Raw genomic sequence first — 14,173 nt, 5'->3', positions numbered from 1 at the left:
AGACATCATGGTTTTAGGTCCCATGAAGCAGGACTTATAGACAAATTAAGACAAAATACATGGTGGTACATGTTTATAATCCTAGCACTCAGCAGGCTGAGGAAGGAGGATTGCTTCAATTTCAAGGGCTGCATAAGTGAGTCCAAGGTCATTCTGGGATATGTGGTGAAAACTTATCTCACAAAAGGAAAAGAAAGCCAAAATATACTCCTCACAATACCTTGTATTCCTGACCTGCCCCTGCATCGTTGTTCTGATCATTGTTCTGTGGTCACATTGATCATCTCTTGGACTCAGAGCTCTTGAATTCTGGGGCGTTCCCAGAGATATATTTCCCACACTTTATAAAACCAGTTCCCTGGGGCTGGCAAGGTGGCTTAATGCTTAAAAGCACTTGGTGCTTTTGCAGAAGACCACAGTTCTGTTCCCAGCACCAAAATTGCATGAAACTCCAGCTCTAAGAGATCCAATGCCCTCTTCTGGTATTTGTGGTCACTGCACTCATGTGCACATACACACAGAGAAACATAAATAAATCTTTTTTAAAAGGCAATTCCTTTTATACTTGGAATCTTTACATACATGCCACCTACCCTGAGAAGTTCTCAACTCACCTTATTTGAACCAGCCTTCCCCTAATTCCAGAATGAAAACCTTGCCCTTTATCCTTTGCAGAATGACATACTTTATGAGCCATAGAGATCATCGCAACACATGGGTAGCAGGACAGCTTTCCAGCTGGGTGTCAGATGGTATTCAAAGCAACAGCCTGGAATCTTCTCCCCCACAGATTGGCCACTGCTGTTTGGCCACACCAGTTATTATTGGTCACTCAACCTTTAGCCTTCCTTGTGCTGCAGGGAAGAATTTCAGCCTTGAAGCAGGTGGCTGGTTCCTCTGTAAACTGGTACAACCCTTAAAATACATCACATTCTAGGGACTTTCCAAAAATTCACTTAACATCATCATTATCATTGTCCATTATCTTTTTAACTGTTTTTTTTTTTTTTGAGACAAACTCTCACTTTGTAACTCTGGCTGACCTGGAACTCTCTATGTAGACCAGACTGACTTCAAACTCACAGAGATCTGACTGCCTCTGACTTCCAAGAGCTAGAGAATTAAAGGCATGAACCACTATGCCTGGCTATCTTTTTTAAAATTAAATTAGCTTTATTTTAGATGTATGAATGTTTTGCCTGCTTGCATGTATGTATACCATGTGCATGACTGTTGGATCCCCTAAAACTTGGGTTAAAAATCAGTATGAGCTACCATGTGGGCGCTGGAACCTGGGTCTTCTTGTTCTTAACCAGTGAGCCATCTCTCTAGCCCTTCTTTTAAGTGTGTGTGTGTGGTGTGTGTGTGTGTGTGGTGTGTGTGTGCTGGATGTGCACCAGAACACCTATGTGGAAGTCTGAGGACAACTTTCAGGAGCTGGTTCTCTCTTTCCATCATGTATGCCGTGGAGATTCAAATTCAAGTTGTCACGCTTGGTAGCAAATGCCTTTACTGCCGGGCCGTCTCACTGGCCTCGCTATTCTTGTTTGAGACACGGTTTCTCTTTGTAGCTCAGGCTGGTTTCAAACATCCTCCTGCCTCAGTCTCTCAAGAGCTGGCATAACAGATGTGTGCCACCACATTCAGGAACACCTCCCATGTTAGGAAATACTTGCTTTTTCTTTCTAGCATAGAATCTACCCTTGTGACAAGGCTCTCGGGTAAATTATGAACCCATTTTCAAGGAAGAGAGCTGAGAGCTGGGTGTGGGTGGCACACACCTGTCATACTCACACTTTGCAGGGTGAGGCAGGAGGATGATCAGGAGGATTCCAGGCTAGCTCAGGCTGCCAAGCAAGACCATGTCTCATGCAAAACAAAACAAAACAAAACAAAAAAAGGAAGCAAGGAAGTTGTGAGTTTTATGACTTATTCAAAGCAGGGATTAGCATTAAGCAGATGCAAGGTCATAGGCAAAGATATGAAAACAAGGACTGTTGATTAGGTAGGGATGTTCATAGGGGAGGTAAAAGGAGACTTGTGGGGGTGATGAGAGCTAGGAAGGAGGCCCTTTGGCTCCTGTTGCTCTGCAGTGGCAGTGACTCAGAGAGGGGCAGAGTTGACAGGGGCTGGGCCTTGTAGAATGTGGGATGAAGTTTGTGTCAGGATATCGGAGTAGGAATGAGCCATGCAGAGGGTCTAGAATAGCTGTGGTGAGTCACCTTGAAGTGCACAGGATGTGGTTAGGGCAGAAGATTCTGGACAAGAGAGACTTTCAGAATGCAAGGAGTCTAGAACCTTCTTGAATATAAAATATACAGTTTTGTCGGGGTAAATATTTTGAGGGTTCCAAGAAGCTCTTGGGGAAGGTCTATCTACAGAATGCTACTGAGATGAGTTAATGAAAGGACTGAATAGCATGAATAGAGTTGGGATATGCAGGTATCAAACTATCAGCTCCAGTTTATGGTGGCCATGATGATGGAGCTGTGGACTTGGATGGTATTTGGGTTGGAGAACTCAAGTTATTGAGGTGTTTCAAGGCTGGTAGAGGGGAAGTGGCCGGTAGTGAATGTGACTCCGTGGTTCCAAAGGGACACTTAAGGCAGAGGGAACAGAGAAGGGAGGAGCACACCGTGAGTTAGGCACAGTGGGTGGGGGGAGGCAGGCAAATTAACCCAATTTTATTGTATGTCCTTTGTCCATCTCTGCTTCGGAGTGTTTCTGATGGTCTCCCAGATCCAACGCAGATATTTTGAGACTCGTGTGTAGACACCAGGTCGGTTGGGCTGTCCACATGGAAAATCTCCCCATGAAATGATGCCATAGAGTTTGCCATTGCAAACCAGTGGGCCCCCGGAGTCACCCTGGTTGGAGAAGAGAAAGAAGAGCTCTTGATAAGACTGAACAGAAGGTAGAGATGGGGGAGATGTGGGGAGGAGAGTGAAAGATGGAGAGAGACAGATGTGGGGAGTCAGAGAGATAGAGTCAGAGGGATGGGAAGTCAGGGAGATGGAGAATCAGAGATGGAGAGTCAGGGAGATGGAGAGTCAGAGGGATGGGAAGTCAGGGAGATGGAGAATCAGAGATGGAGAGTCAGGGAGATGGAGAGTCAGAGGGATGGGAAGTCAGGGAGATGGAGAATCAGAGATGGAGAGTCAGGGAGATGGAGAATCAGAGATGGAGAGTCAGGGAGATGGAGAATCAGAGATGGAGAGTCAGGGAGATGGAGAATCAGAGATGGAGAGTCAGGGAGATGGAGAGTCAGAGGGATGGGAAGTCAGGGAGATGGAGAATCAGAGATGGAGAGTCAGGGAGATGGAGAGTCAGAGGATGGAGAGTCAGAGAGATGGAGAATCAGAGATGGAGAGTCAGGGAGATGGAGAGTCAGAGGGATGGGAAGTCAGGGAGATGGAGAATCAGAGATGGAGAGTTAGGGAGATGGAGAATCAGAGATGGAGAGTCAGAAATGGAGAGTCAGGGAGATGGAGAGTCAGAGATGGGGAGTCAGGGAGATAAAGAGTCAGAGGGATGGGAAGTCAGGGAGATGGAGAATCAGAGATGGAGAGTCAGGGAGATGAAGAGTCAGAGATGGAGAGTCAGGGAGATGGAGAATCAGAGGGATGGGAAGTCAGGGAGATGGAGAATCAGAGATGGAGAGTCAGGGAGATGGAGAATCAGAGATGGAGAGTCAGGGAGATGGAGAATCAGAGATGGAGAGTCAGAGGGATGGGAAGTCAGGGAGATGGAGAATCAGAGATGGAGAGTCAGGGAGATGGAGAATCAGAGATGGAGAGTCAGGAAGATGGAGAGTCAGAGGATGGAGAGTCATGGAGATGGAGATTCAGAGAGAGAGAGAGAATCATGGAAATGGAGAATCAGAGAGACAGAGAGTCGTGGAGATAATAGTCAAGGAGATGAAGAGTCAGAGAGATGGACTGCATGCCTCCCACATTCTCCATATCTCACCTCACAAGAGTCCTTCCCGCCTTCTTTGGTACCAGCACAGAGCATGTTGGCAGTGATCTTCCCGGGATACACCTGCCGGCACTCCTCATCTGAGCGCAGTTCAATGTTGGCACACTGCAGGGTTTTAGGGTAATTCACTGGGGAGGAGAGAGACCATCTGAGGAGGCTTGTCCTGGGTGTTCAAGAGTCAGAGTGGGCAGGAAATGAGATGGGATGGGATAAGTAAGATGAAGCGAACGGTGAGGCAGAAAGCAGTAGAGAGATGAGAAATGGACAGACATGGGAAGCAAATGAGGATAAAAGGAGGGGAGGGTGGGAGAGCTAGGGTAGGGGGAGACAGGGACATGGAGAGATAAGAGACCTGAAGGTGGGTTACCGGGAGGTGCCCCGGTACTTTCCATGCAAACACGAGGACCAGAGTTCAGATCCCTAAAACTTATGTAAATGTTGGGAGCAGGCATGGTCCTGCCTATAATTTCAACCTCAGAAGAGATGAAATCTCCAAAGCAAGCTGGTTAGCAAGGCCAGTCATGATGGTGGGTTTTGGGTTTGATAGAGACCCTGCCTCAATGAATAAGGTAGAAGAGTGATCAAGGATGATTCCCAACATCAACCTTGAGACTCCACTTGCACTCACACACGCGTGTGTGCCCCACACAAGCAAATGTGCATGCACACATGCACACCACATGTGTGGGAAAATGGAAAAGGGGGAAAAAGAGGACTAGAGCTAGGTAGGATGCAAGGGATGATGAGAAAAAGTGAGAGACAAGAGAGGAGTGTGAGGGAGAGAAAGATACAGAAAGGTGATGGAGGGATTGCTGTGGAGGCACCTGCTGACATATGCTATGCTATATGTTAGTCATATGTGTAAAACATACCTAAAGATACACTTTTTATAGTTCATCCACCTCCATAAGATACACTTACTTAATGTATTATGTAAATTACAAATATGTAAGTCATAAATATATTTATTAATGTATATAATAATGTGTTAGATGTTACATAATAAACATTATCATACAATCTTTATTTTTCAGAGCTAGGGATTGAAGCTTCAGATAGGCAAGGCACATTCTCTACGGCTACTCTACTTCCCCAGCCCTTTTAATTTTACTTTACTTTTAAAAGCTTTTGTGTACATGTGTATGTGTGCTAAAACAGGTGTGAGGAGGTCAGGGAACAACTTTGGGAGTCAGTCCTCTCCTCCCATCATGCGGGGGATTTAACCCAGGCTGCCAGGTGGTAGCCAGCACCTTTACTCACGGAGTCCTCTAGCCAGCCCTATTTTACTTCTTTAAAAAGAAATTTTGAGACCGAATCCTCTGAGTAGCCCAGGCTGGCTTCTCTGTAGCTTAGGCTGACCTAAACTTGTGATCCTACTCAGTCCCCCGGGTGACTGGCATTACAGGCCTGTGCCACCAGGCTCAGCATATTATGTAATCATTTATTCTGAGTCTGGAGAGACGGCTCAGTGAGTAACAGCACTTGCTGCTCTCCCAGGGGAGATTCTCAGCTCCCCTGCCAGGCAGCTTACAACTGCCAGTGCCTCCAGCTCTAAGGGATCTAGTGCCTTCTTCTGGCCTCTGTGGGCACTTACACTCACATGCACAAACCCACACAGACACACACACAGAATTAAAAATAAATCATACACACACACACACACACACACACACACACACACACACACACACGGAATGTATATATAATCCCAGTACTTGGGAGGCAGGCAGGTGGATCTCTGTGAGTTCCAGGACAGTCAGGGCTACATAGTAAGACCTTGTCTTAAAACACACACACTCACTCTATGTGTGTTTGTGTATTACTCATACATTTGTAATATTAATATTAATTTGTAATATTAATATTAATATTAAGAAGATATATGCCTTCATTTATGTAGACTTATTTTTATAAAGGGACTGGACAGATGGCTCAGTGGGTAAAGGCACTTGCAGCCAAACCTGAGGTCCTGAATTTGATCCCCAGAACCAAAATGGGGAGAGGAGAGGACAGGAATCCTGCAATTGTTCTCTGATTGCCCTTCGACTGCTTTGGTATATGCACCTTCTTTGCAGCACACACCCAAAACCAATACAAATATAATAAAGAAGAATTCTCCTCTGGCTTATCGCAGCCTCATTTTTCTCAGCCGTTTACGAGGTCTCCAGCAGCCAGTGCAAGCACTTACCCTGGGGACTGGTGGTGGTGCCCCAGCCAGAAACGCGACAGCAGGTGCCAGTGGGTAGGCAGTCGTCTGGGGAGAGTGGCAGAGTACGGATGTGGCTGCTGAGCTGGACTGGGGATTTCAGCTCCAGAAGCATGATGTCATGGTCATGGTTCAGGTGGGTGGGGCTGACCTGGTATTCAGGATGGGGGATAGAGCGGACCACCTCCATTGCCTGCTCGCCGTTCTCCACACGCCCCAGGGCATGCTTGCCTAGGTGAACTGTGTACCCACTGTGGTGCAGGAAGTGGCAGGGAAGAGACAGATGAGCCCACCTCTGCCCCACCCCAGCCCCAGCCTCCCCCCCATCCTGCACTCAAGGCCCCACATACTCTTTTCTGCAGTGAGCTGCGGTGAGTATCCATTTGGGGTGAACCAGAACGCCTCCACAGAGAAGCCGTCCATGGACCAGTAGAGCTGCCTGCCAAGGCTGAGAGTGGGGGAGGCAGGTGTAGCCACCTGGGAGAAAACCGTTGGTCCCATTGGTCCCACTGAGAATCTTGGGATAGTCCTGGGAGATTCCTGTCAAAGACAAGAAAACTGTTAGAGAATTGGGGCTAAGGGAGAAGAAGAAAGGCCAGTGCTGTGGTTCCGGACTTGGAGAAAGGGTCAGATTATTGTTTTGGCTCACCATGGATTGAGGATTCATTTGCTATCCTCTAAGTTGCCATGTTCTATCCAGTGGGGATGAGTCAGGCAGACATTTCACCTGTACCATAGAAGTGCTGAACTGTCCAATGGGCACTGAGAAGAGAGCTTATGGCATGGGAGGGTTGCCAAGAAGTAATCAGAGGTTCACTTTCTCTCCATCTCCATTTTCTTAAGGTGAAAGTGTTGACTTATGAATCTCCCTAGGCAGTATCCATCCACTTGTTCATTAATTCATCCACTCATCAATCCATCTACCTACCTACATCCATCCATCCATCTAATGGAGACTATTGGGGTCCAGCCTCGAAAGTCTTCCTCCCAGGGTCTCCAGAAGAGACACTACCAATGTTGAGAATAATCTGAGAGAAAAGAATCTAAGTACACTGAGCTCTTCAGTCCATTCACTTTATTCCTCTGAGACAAAATTCTGTCCACACAGCTCTAATTCTGTTCTCATGCTTAGCTCCTCTCTGTCCCTTCTCCTCCTGTCCTCTCACAGTTCTAACTAAACTTTCTGTCTTCATTCCTCTCCATCTCTCTTCCTCCTCATTCCTCCCTGGGAACCTGTCTAAAACCTTACAAGCAGTCCGACCTTTACAATACAATGCAAGGCTTTCAAGATTCCCAAAAGAGCAGTGATAGTTTCATTTTCAACCCAAAAGGGGAGTGAATAAAGGGGGTGGGGTCAGATAAGGGCTGGAATAAATCAGAAAGGGAATTTATGTGCTCAAAATATATTCTTATAAGAGGTTAGGTGAAACCTTACTAGTTTATTATAAATGTGCTCAAACTACAATCTTACAGATGGTTAGGTACAAGAGTCTATGAGTCACGAAAATAAAACTGCCTTTATTTTCCTATGTTGCTGTTTTCTGGCAGGGCAGGGGAAGAGTACTCTATGGCTAGATAACTTGCATCACTGCTTGAAGTACCTGGTATGAAAAAAATCTTTTTTTTCTAAGTAAGTTGCTCTAGGATGCCACTTGGGCTGAGAGAAAGGGAGATCTGAGCTTAATTTGCACAAGAAGCAAAACTATGTACCTAACATCCACCTGGTCTAGGCAGTGTCTCCACATGGGTGTTTACCTTAATGGAGGAGACCATTGGGTGGTCTGATCAGCTAGTCTGCTACTTACCTTTGGATGTTTTGTCCGAGCTGGCCCTGATTTTGGATGCTTGCTAAAGGAGATAATTGCAGAAGGCAGACAACTAATTCAAATGCTAAAAGGGGGCAGAAAGCCTGGAGGCAGGGAGCCTTGCCTGCATGACTGTATCCAAGTACCTTAAATGTATATATGTCCAAGGAATGATCAGTCCACACTATTAGAAATTCCTGGGGAAGCTATGAGAACGCACATGAAATTCATAGCAGGAAACAGTTGATATATTAAAAGCTAAACAACACCAAATACTCCTTGACACTTGGCTTCCTCTGGAGAAATTCCTTGATTCTTCCAGATAGAGCTTTGTCATGGTCAGCTGAATTCTTACTTCATATTCCTGTGGCCCATAACATCCATCTATCCATGTATGTGTGTGTGTATGTGTATGTGTGTCTGTCCGACCATCTGTTTGTCTGTCTGTCTTTCCATTTATCTATCCACCCACCCACTAATCTACCTATCCACCAGCCCATAGATTTACATGTCCACCCATCTACTCATCCATCTATGTATTCATCTATCCACTCACACACTCATTCTATGTATCCATCCATCCATCCATCCATCCATCCATACATACACATATCCATCCATCTACCCCTCTATCCATCCATTCATCCAACAACCTACATGTCTATCCATCCTCACAACCACCAATCCATTCCTTTTCCTATTCATCTATCTATCCACACCCCACCCATGTATCCATTCATCTACTACTAATCCATCCAACCACACATCCATCCTTTCAACACATATTTACTGGGTGCTTTTCCAGTTCTACAGACCACCTACAAGTAGCTGTGCCCAAATTCACATTTCCAACCCCAACCTTTGTGGCTGGAAGCTCAAATGCTATCAACCCAAACACCCTCATGCACATCTTAAAGTTTGTGTCTGGAAATTGATCTTGCTCACCCCAAACTGTTCCTTCCAGTCCTTCTCATCTTGATGCTCAGCCCAAATCTGGGCACAAGCCTTGCTTCCTTTCATCCCTTCATCATTCACAAGAGTCCTGTCAGTTTATCTCCTAAATACCCAGTTTAAAACATTTAATATTTATTTATTTTATGTGTGTGAATGTTTTGCTTTCATGCATGTATGAGCACCATGTGCATGCCTGGTGCTCAAGGTGTCAAAAGAGGGCATCAGATTTCCTGGAAATGGAGTTACAGACCATTGTGAGTCATCATGTGGGTGCTGGGAACCAAACCTGATCCTCTGCACGAACAGCCAATTGCTCTTAATCATTGAGCCATCTCTCCAGCCTCCTGATAACAAGTTTTTACCAACTCTCTGCCACCATCTTGGAGGGAACAGCAAGTTTCCTGTAAACTCAGAGCTGGGGAAGCAAAGGCAGGAGGACCCCTGGGGTTTGCAGTCAGCCAGTCCAGCTGAACCGGAGAGCTCCAGGGTTAGCTGGAGAGACTGTCTCAGAAAATAAGGCGAAGGATGATAGAAGAGGACACCTAATGTTGACCTGGCCTACACATGCGCAAGCGCACACACACACCTCTCTCCTCTTGGGCCACGCTGCTCTGGCCTCATACACCTGTTCTCCCAACACACTTGAGCCTCTGTTTGTAACTGCTGTTCTCTCCTCCTGAGTACTCTTCCTTATGTCAATCATAGACCCACATGTTTCATGATGCCAATCATAGCCACATGTGTGTCTTGAAGTCAATTAAAATAAAATTCAAATCTCAGTTCCTTGGGGATACCAGACACGTCTCAGATATTCATTTAACCACATGACCAGACATAAGCATGTGGTGCAGAGTACATTTGAGCTGGTGCATGGAGAATCCAGAGGCACATGACATCTAAGTCCATATAACATCTTCAGCAAAGCCTTCTGGGGCCCCTGGTGTAAGGGGTTCCCCTCCTGAACCTCAGGCATGTCATGTTTCTGTAAGGATGCTCATCAAAGTTACAGCTTTCCATCTTTTCAGGCTTGTTGGTAATTTCCTCTCCCCCACCCCATCCCTTTCTTCTCTATTCACTTCCCCCTCCCCCCTCCGTCTCTCTCCCCCTCTCTCTCCTTCTCCTTTTCTTTCCGTCCTCTGCATGCCCCTCTTCTCTCTCCCTTTCTCTCTGTTACCCTGTCTTCTTTTCCTCTCTCCCCGCTCCCTTCCCTTACCATAAGCTCCACTGGCAGCAGCCGGCTGAACCACTCTGCTCAGCCTTCTCAGTCCTCGGGTTTAGCATTTGTGACAGCGACGGAGACACAGCTGTGGCCGGTGGGCACATCTAGATCCCAGTGGGCTGCTTTCTGACTATGCAGTGTCCTGCAAATTGCCAGCCTCAGCCTCCCTCGCTGTTGAGTAGGAAGAACACAGTCCTCCCTCTGTACCTGTGGAGAACTGGTTCTAGGGCTCTACAGACATTACAAGCCAGGAATGTTCAAACCCTTTACGTAAAGCATCACGGTGTTTACATATAACCTCTACACATCTTTCCGTCCCATCAAACCACCCCTGATGATTTATAATAGCTAATAAAAGCCAAATGCTATATAAACAACGACTACACCTTATTTCTCTGGGAGTAATGCCAATGTGAGCTCAGCACTGACTAGAATAGTGTGTGTTTTTCTATTTGCTGTGTAGTTGGTTGAATCTTCAGATGGGGAGCTGTGGATACAGAGGACAGGCTCTGGGGGCTCAGCATACATTAGAAATCTGTGGGATTCATCTACCTCCAACCTGAGCATCTTACAAATGCTTAACTACAGGGGAGGCCCCTTGTCCACCAGCCCACTTTCCCACTTGCATATGCTGGGATGGGCCCCATGGTTCTAAGAGTTAAGGGCAGGAACAGAGGGCCATTTTAGTTAGGACCAAAAAATGAGACAAAGGTGACATTAAGAGGTAGAGACAGGAGGATGCGAACTTCAAGGTCATCCTTGGCTACAGAGCAAGTTTGAGGCCAGCCTGGGATACTTGAGACCCTGTCTCAAAGATGAAAAAGTGAATAAATAAATGGCAAACTCGGAAGCTGAGTCATGGTCCAGTTCTCTTCTAACTCTGGGTGTGTCTGTGTCAAAGGTTCATGGGGAGGCTTTGGACTGAAACCCCCACTCTCATCAGGAGGGAGCAAATCCTCCTCTAGAACCTGAGCTCTGGAGGTTCCACCATCTTCAGTAGCTGTTTTACAGAAGACGAGAAGGGCCAATTAAGCCAAGCTTGGTGGTGCAGGCCTGTTAGCCCAGCTCCTTGGGAGACCAACACAGCGAGATTGCAAATTCAAGACCTGCCCAGGGTACAGTAGTCCAAGCTGGCCTGAGGAACTTAGCGAGACTCTACCCCAAAATAAAAAGTAAAAAGAGGGTTGGAAATGTAGGTCAGTTGTAGAAACTTCCTTAGTTCTCATGGGACCCTGAGATTGATACGTGTGTGTGTGTGTGTGTGTGTGTGTGTGTGTGTGTGTGTGTATGTCTGTGTGTATCTATATCTATGTCTGTCCGTCCGTCCGTCCATCCATCCATCCATCCATCCATCTATCCAAGTAGACTGCAGTGTACTAAGGATCTAACCTTCCGCAGTCCTAGAGATTGACCCTAAGGCCTCAATTATGCTAGAAAAGCACTCTACCCCTAAGCTATATCCAGCCAGTAAACTTTACTTTTCAATGTATACATAGGTGTGCGCATGCGTGCATGCACACACACACACACACACACACACACAATCAATAAATAAAAAAAATAGAAAGAAAACAACAGGAAAATGAAACAAAAAAGTTGAATTTTAAAAGCCTTTAGGTCAGAAATTATGCCGACAGTCCGATGGACTTCCAGAGCAGGTGGACCAGGTAGACAGCCTGGATTAGAGTCCTGGCTCAGGTGTGGCAGTGTCTTTGGGGCAGGATCCTTCTGTCCCTGAGTCCTAGGAGTAATTGCAGCGCACCTACCTCATTGGGATCTGGAGGGTTCCACAAGATGCAGCATGTGGGGCTCCTGGCCCAGGGCAAGACACCAGGAGAGGCAAGGGCATGAATCCTGGGTGTGGCACCAAAGCAGAGCAGCCACCCCACCTCCAGGCGAAGGCTGGTTCAGGGTGCTAGGTACTGTGGACCCTCCTCCCTTAAGTCAGAACAAAGTCCCAGGGAGGTCTCTGGAAGCCTCCATTACGTATCTAGGCTCCTGATAGTGGCTCACCTCGCAGTGGCAATTAATTATTAACTAATTATTTGGATAATTGTTTCAATAATATCTGCACAGCTCCCCAGATAGGCTGTGGATGTCACAGGCAGAGCGCACGCAGTGCCTGGTGCTTGTCCCTAGTAGAATAAATGATGCATGCATACATAGGGTTTCTAGAGAGTGTGTATGGGAAGGCAGAGAAATGGGCTGGGCTTGTAGTTCCACTGGTGTGTGCCCAGCACACACACAGCCCAGAGGTCCGTCCCCAACACCCCATAGACAGAGCCTGGTGGCACATGCTTGTCATTCCTAATGCTGGGAAGGTAGAGGCAGGAGGATTAGGAGTTCAAGGCCATCCTCAGCTACATAATGAGTTTGAGACCAGCCTGGTCTACAGGAGACACTGTGTCAAAAAACAAAATACAAAAAGCCACTAAAATACCAAATAAGGGGCTGAAGAGATGGCCCAATGGTTAAGAGTACTATCATCTCTTCCAGAGGACCTGGGTTCAAGTCCCAGCACCTACACTGCAGCTCACAACTGTCTATAACTCCAGGGGATCCGGCACCCTCGTACAGACATAAATTTTAAAAAAGTAAATAAAATAAAAATTCACGACTTTCAGAGCCTTTTCTATCACACACTAGGCACGCCCCTCCTTTTCTTGTCCCAGGCAATTGATGTTGCAGAAGAAAATAATTGTAGGCTCAAGTTTTGCTCCAAGTAGCATCTGTTAACATTTGAACCCATGTCCTGCTGGGCTTCCTGCTCTTGGGGAGGTCTTGAAAGTGGGTGGTGGTGGTGGTGGTGGTGGTGGTGGTGGTGGTGGTGGTGTGCTGCAAAGAGCCAAGAGAATGGGGGAGGGCTGGGGGCTTCTCTGAGCTGGGGCATCTCTGGGGCCAGAGGTGAAGGCACTGGTGTTGGTGGGCTGACCTGACCTGGGAAATCAGGTCACACAGGAAACTATCAGTGTGGCCTCCCTGGCCCTGAGTGGGCGGGGGGGGGGGGGGGGGCGGAGCGCACGGGTTCCCCCTTCCCAGTGGCTTGACCCTTCCCACCATTGGCGTGAGTGGCCTCCCTGCCTCCACCCCTGTGCCTGAGTACTCACCTCCGGACAAGGCCACGGTCAGGCAAGCGATGGCAGCCACTAGGGGCCACATGATAGCTCCGGGATGGGGGTGGGCAGGGTGGGCGGGGCCTGGGCCGAGAGGTTGAAGTGGGTATTGCAAAGCAAGCCCCGAGACTGAAATTCTCTGCTCTTTGCAATCTTGAACTTTCCTGCTCTATTCACTCTGAAATCCTCGACCCTTGAATCTTGCCCTCCCATAATTCCATCCGCAGTGTGTGTGGGACACCCCGAGAGCTGGTAGAGGGACAGCGTGCGCTCCTCTGAGCTCCAGTGCCCGCCATCACTTCCAAGAGGTCACCCCTTCCTCCCCTGCACTCTGAGGGTTGAGTCCCGACAGCATTCCCTTGCCCATCACTCCTTCCCCGCCTCTGACCCCATTCTCCCCTCTCTGGGCCTGTCCCGGACCCTGGGTCTCCTCCCTGGAGTCTAGTCTTTCTGCATGCTTAGACTCCGTGCATCTCTGCAGGTTTCTGTCTCCACCTGCGCCTCACGCTGACTCAGCTGCCCTGTATCCCCTTTACCATCCCTCCTCCTTTCTCCTCCTCCTTGCCCCCCTTCAATGCCCCTTCCCCCAGGCCTCTGCCCCTCTCCTGACCAGAGACCCTACCTGAGGAGGGGCCCAGGTGGCCAACTTCAGCCTCCAACTGCCTAGAAACTTCAGCTCCGACCCATGGCTTTTAACCCCTGAGCTCCCTCCCCCAGCGCGCGCACCATTTCCCGGTGCTGGCTCCCCCTCTCCACCCCCAATGGCTCAGCTTGCTGTTGACAGGCACCCCCCAGCCTGGGCTCTGCCCTCGGCTTGGAGGCGGAGCTCCTGGGGCAAGCTGGGACCCAGATCTGGCCCCGCCCAAGCCCGAGTTGAACCCACTGTGAACCTTCGTGT

At 47.9% G+C, this 14,173-nt stretch overlaps 1 protein-coding gene across 2 annotated transcripts; it reads right to left on the bottom strand.

Annotated features, from left to right (window-relative positions):
• Nucleotides 1-1,901: 1,901 nt before the first annotated feature.
• On the bottom strand, nucleotides 1,902-14,173 carry Klk13 (kallikrein related peptidase 13). Of its 2 annotated transcripts, XM_028858305.2 has the most exons (6): nucleotides 13,898-14,173; nucleotides 13,270-13,359; nucleotides 6,535-6,724; nucleotides 6,167-6,435; nucleotides 3,970-4,106; nucleotides 1,902-2,867 (listed from the first exon to the last, which is right to left on the bottom strand). In XM_028858305.2, the coding sequence occupies exons 2-6, from the start codon at nucleotides 13,319-13,321 to the stop codon at nucleotides 2,685-2,687; spliced, it is 831 nt and encodes a 276-aa protein (XP_028714138.1). In that variant the 5' UTR covers nucleotides 13,322-13,359; nucleotides 13,898-14,173; the 3' UTR covers nucleotides 1,902-2,684. The 2 variants fall into 2 exon arrangements, with proteins under 2 accessions (XP_028714138.1, XP_037056008.1); XM_037200113.1 differs by lacking the exons at nucleotides 13,270-13,359; nucleotides 13,898-14,173 and adding an exon at nucleotides 10,157-10,896 and having other exon boundaries at nucleotides 6,167-6,335.

This window comes from Peromyscus leucopus, chromosome 1 (assembly GCF_004664715.2).
Source record: "Peromyscus leucopus breed LL Stock chromosome 1, UCI_PerLeu_2.1, whole genome shotgun sequence".
Classification (NCBI taxonomy): Eukaryota; Metazoa; Chordata; class Mammalia; order Rodentia; family Cricetidae; genus Peromyscus; species Peromyscus leucopus.
This window is presented reverse-complemented; position numbering and strand designations above follow the sequence as displayed.

Bases quoted from the DNA above. Each gene is read 5' to 3' on its own strand.
- Klk13 (XM_028858305.2), bottom strand. From the start codon at position 13,321: ATGTGGCCCCTAGTGGCTGCCATCGCTTGCCTGACCGTGGCCTTGTCC. The intron at 6,725-13,269 runs GTGAGTACTCAG...TGTCTTTGACAG, and splicing joins GACCGTGGCCTTGTCCGGAG to GAATCTCCCAGGACTATCCC. The intron at 6,436-6,534 runs GTATGTGGGGCC...CCTGCACCACAG, and splicing joins GCAGCTCACTGCAGAAAAGA to TGGGTACACAGTTCACCTAG.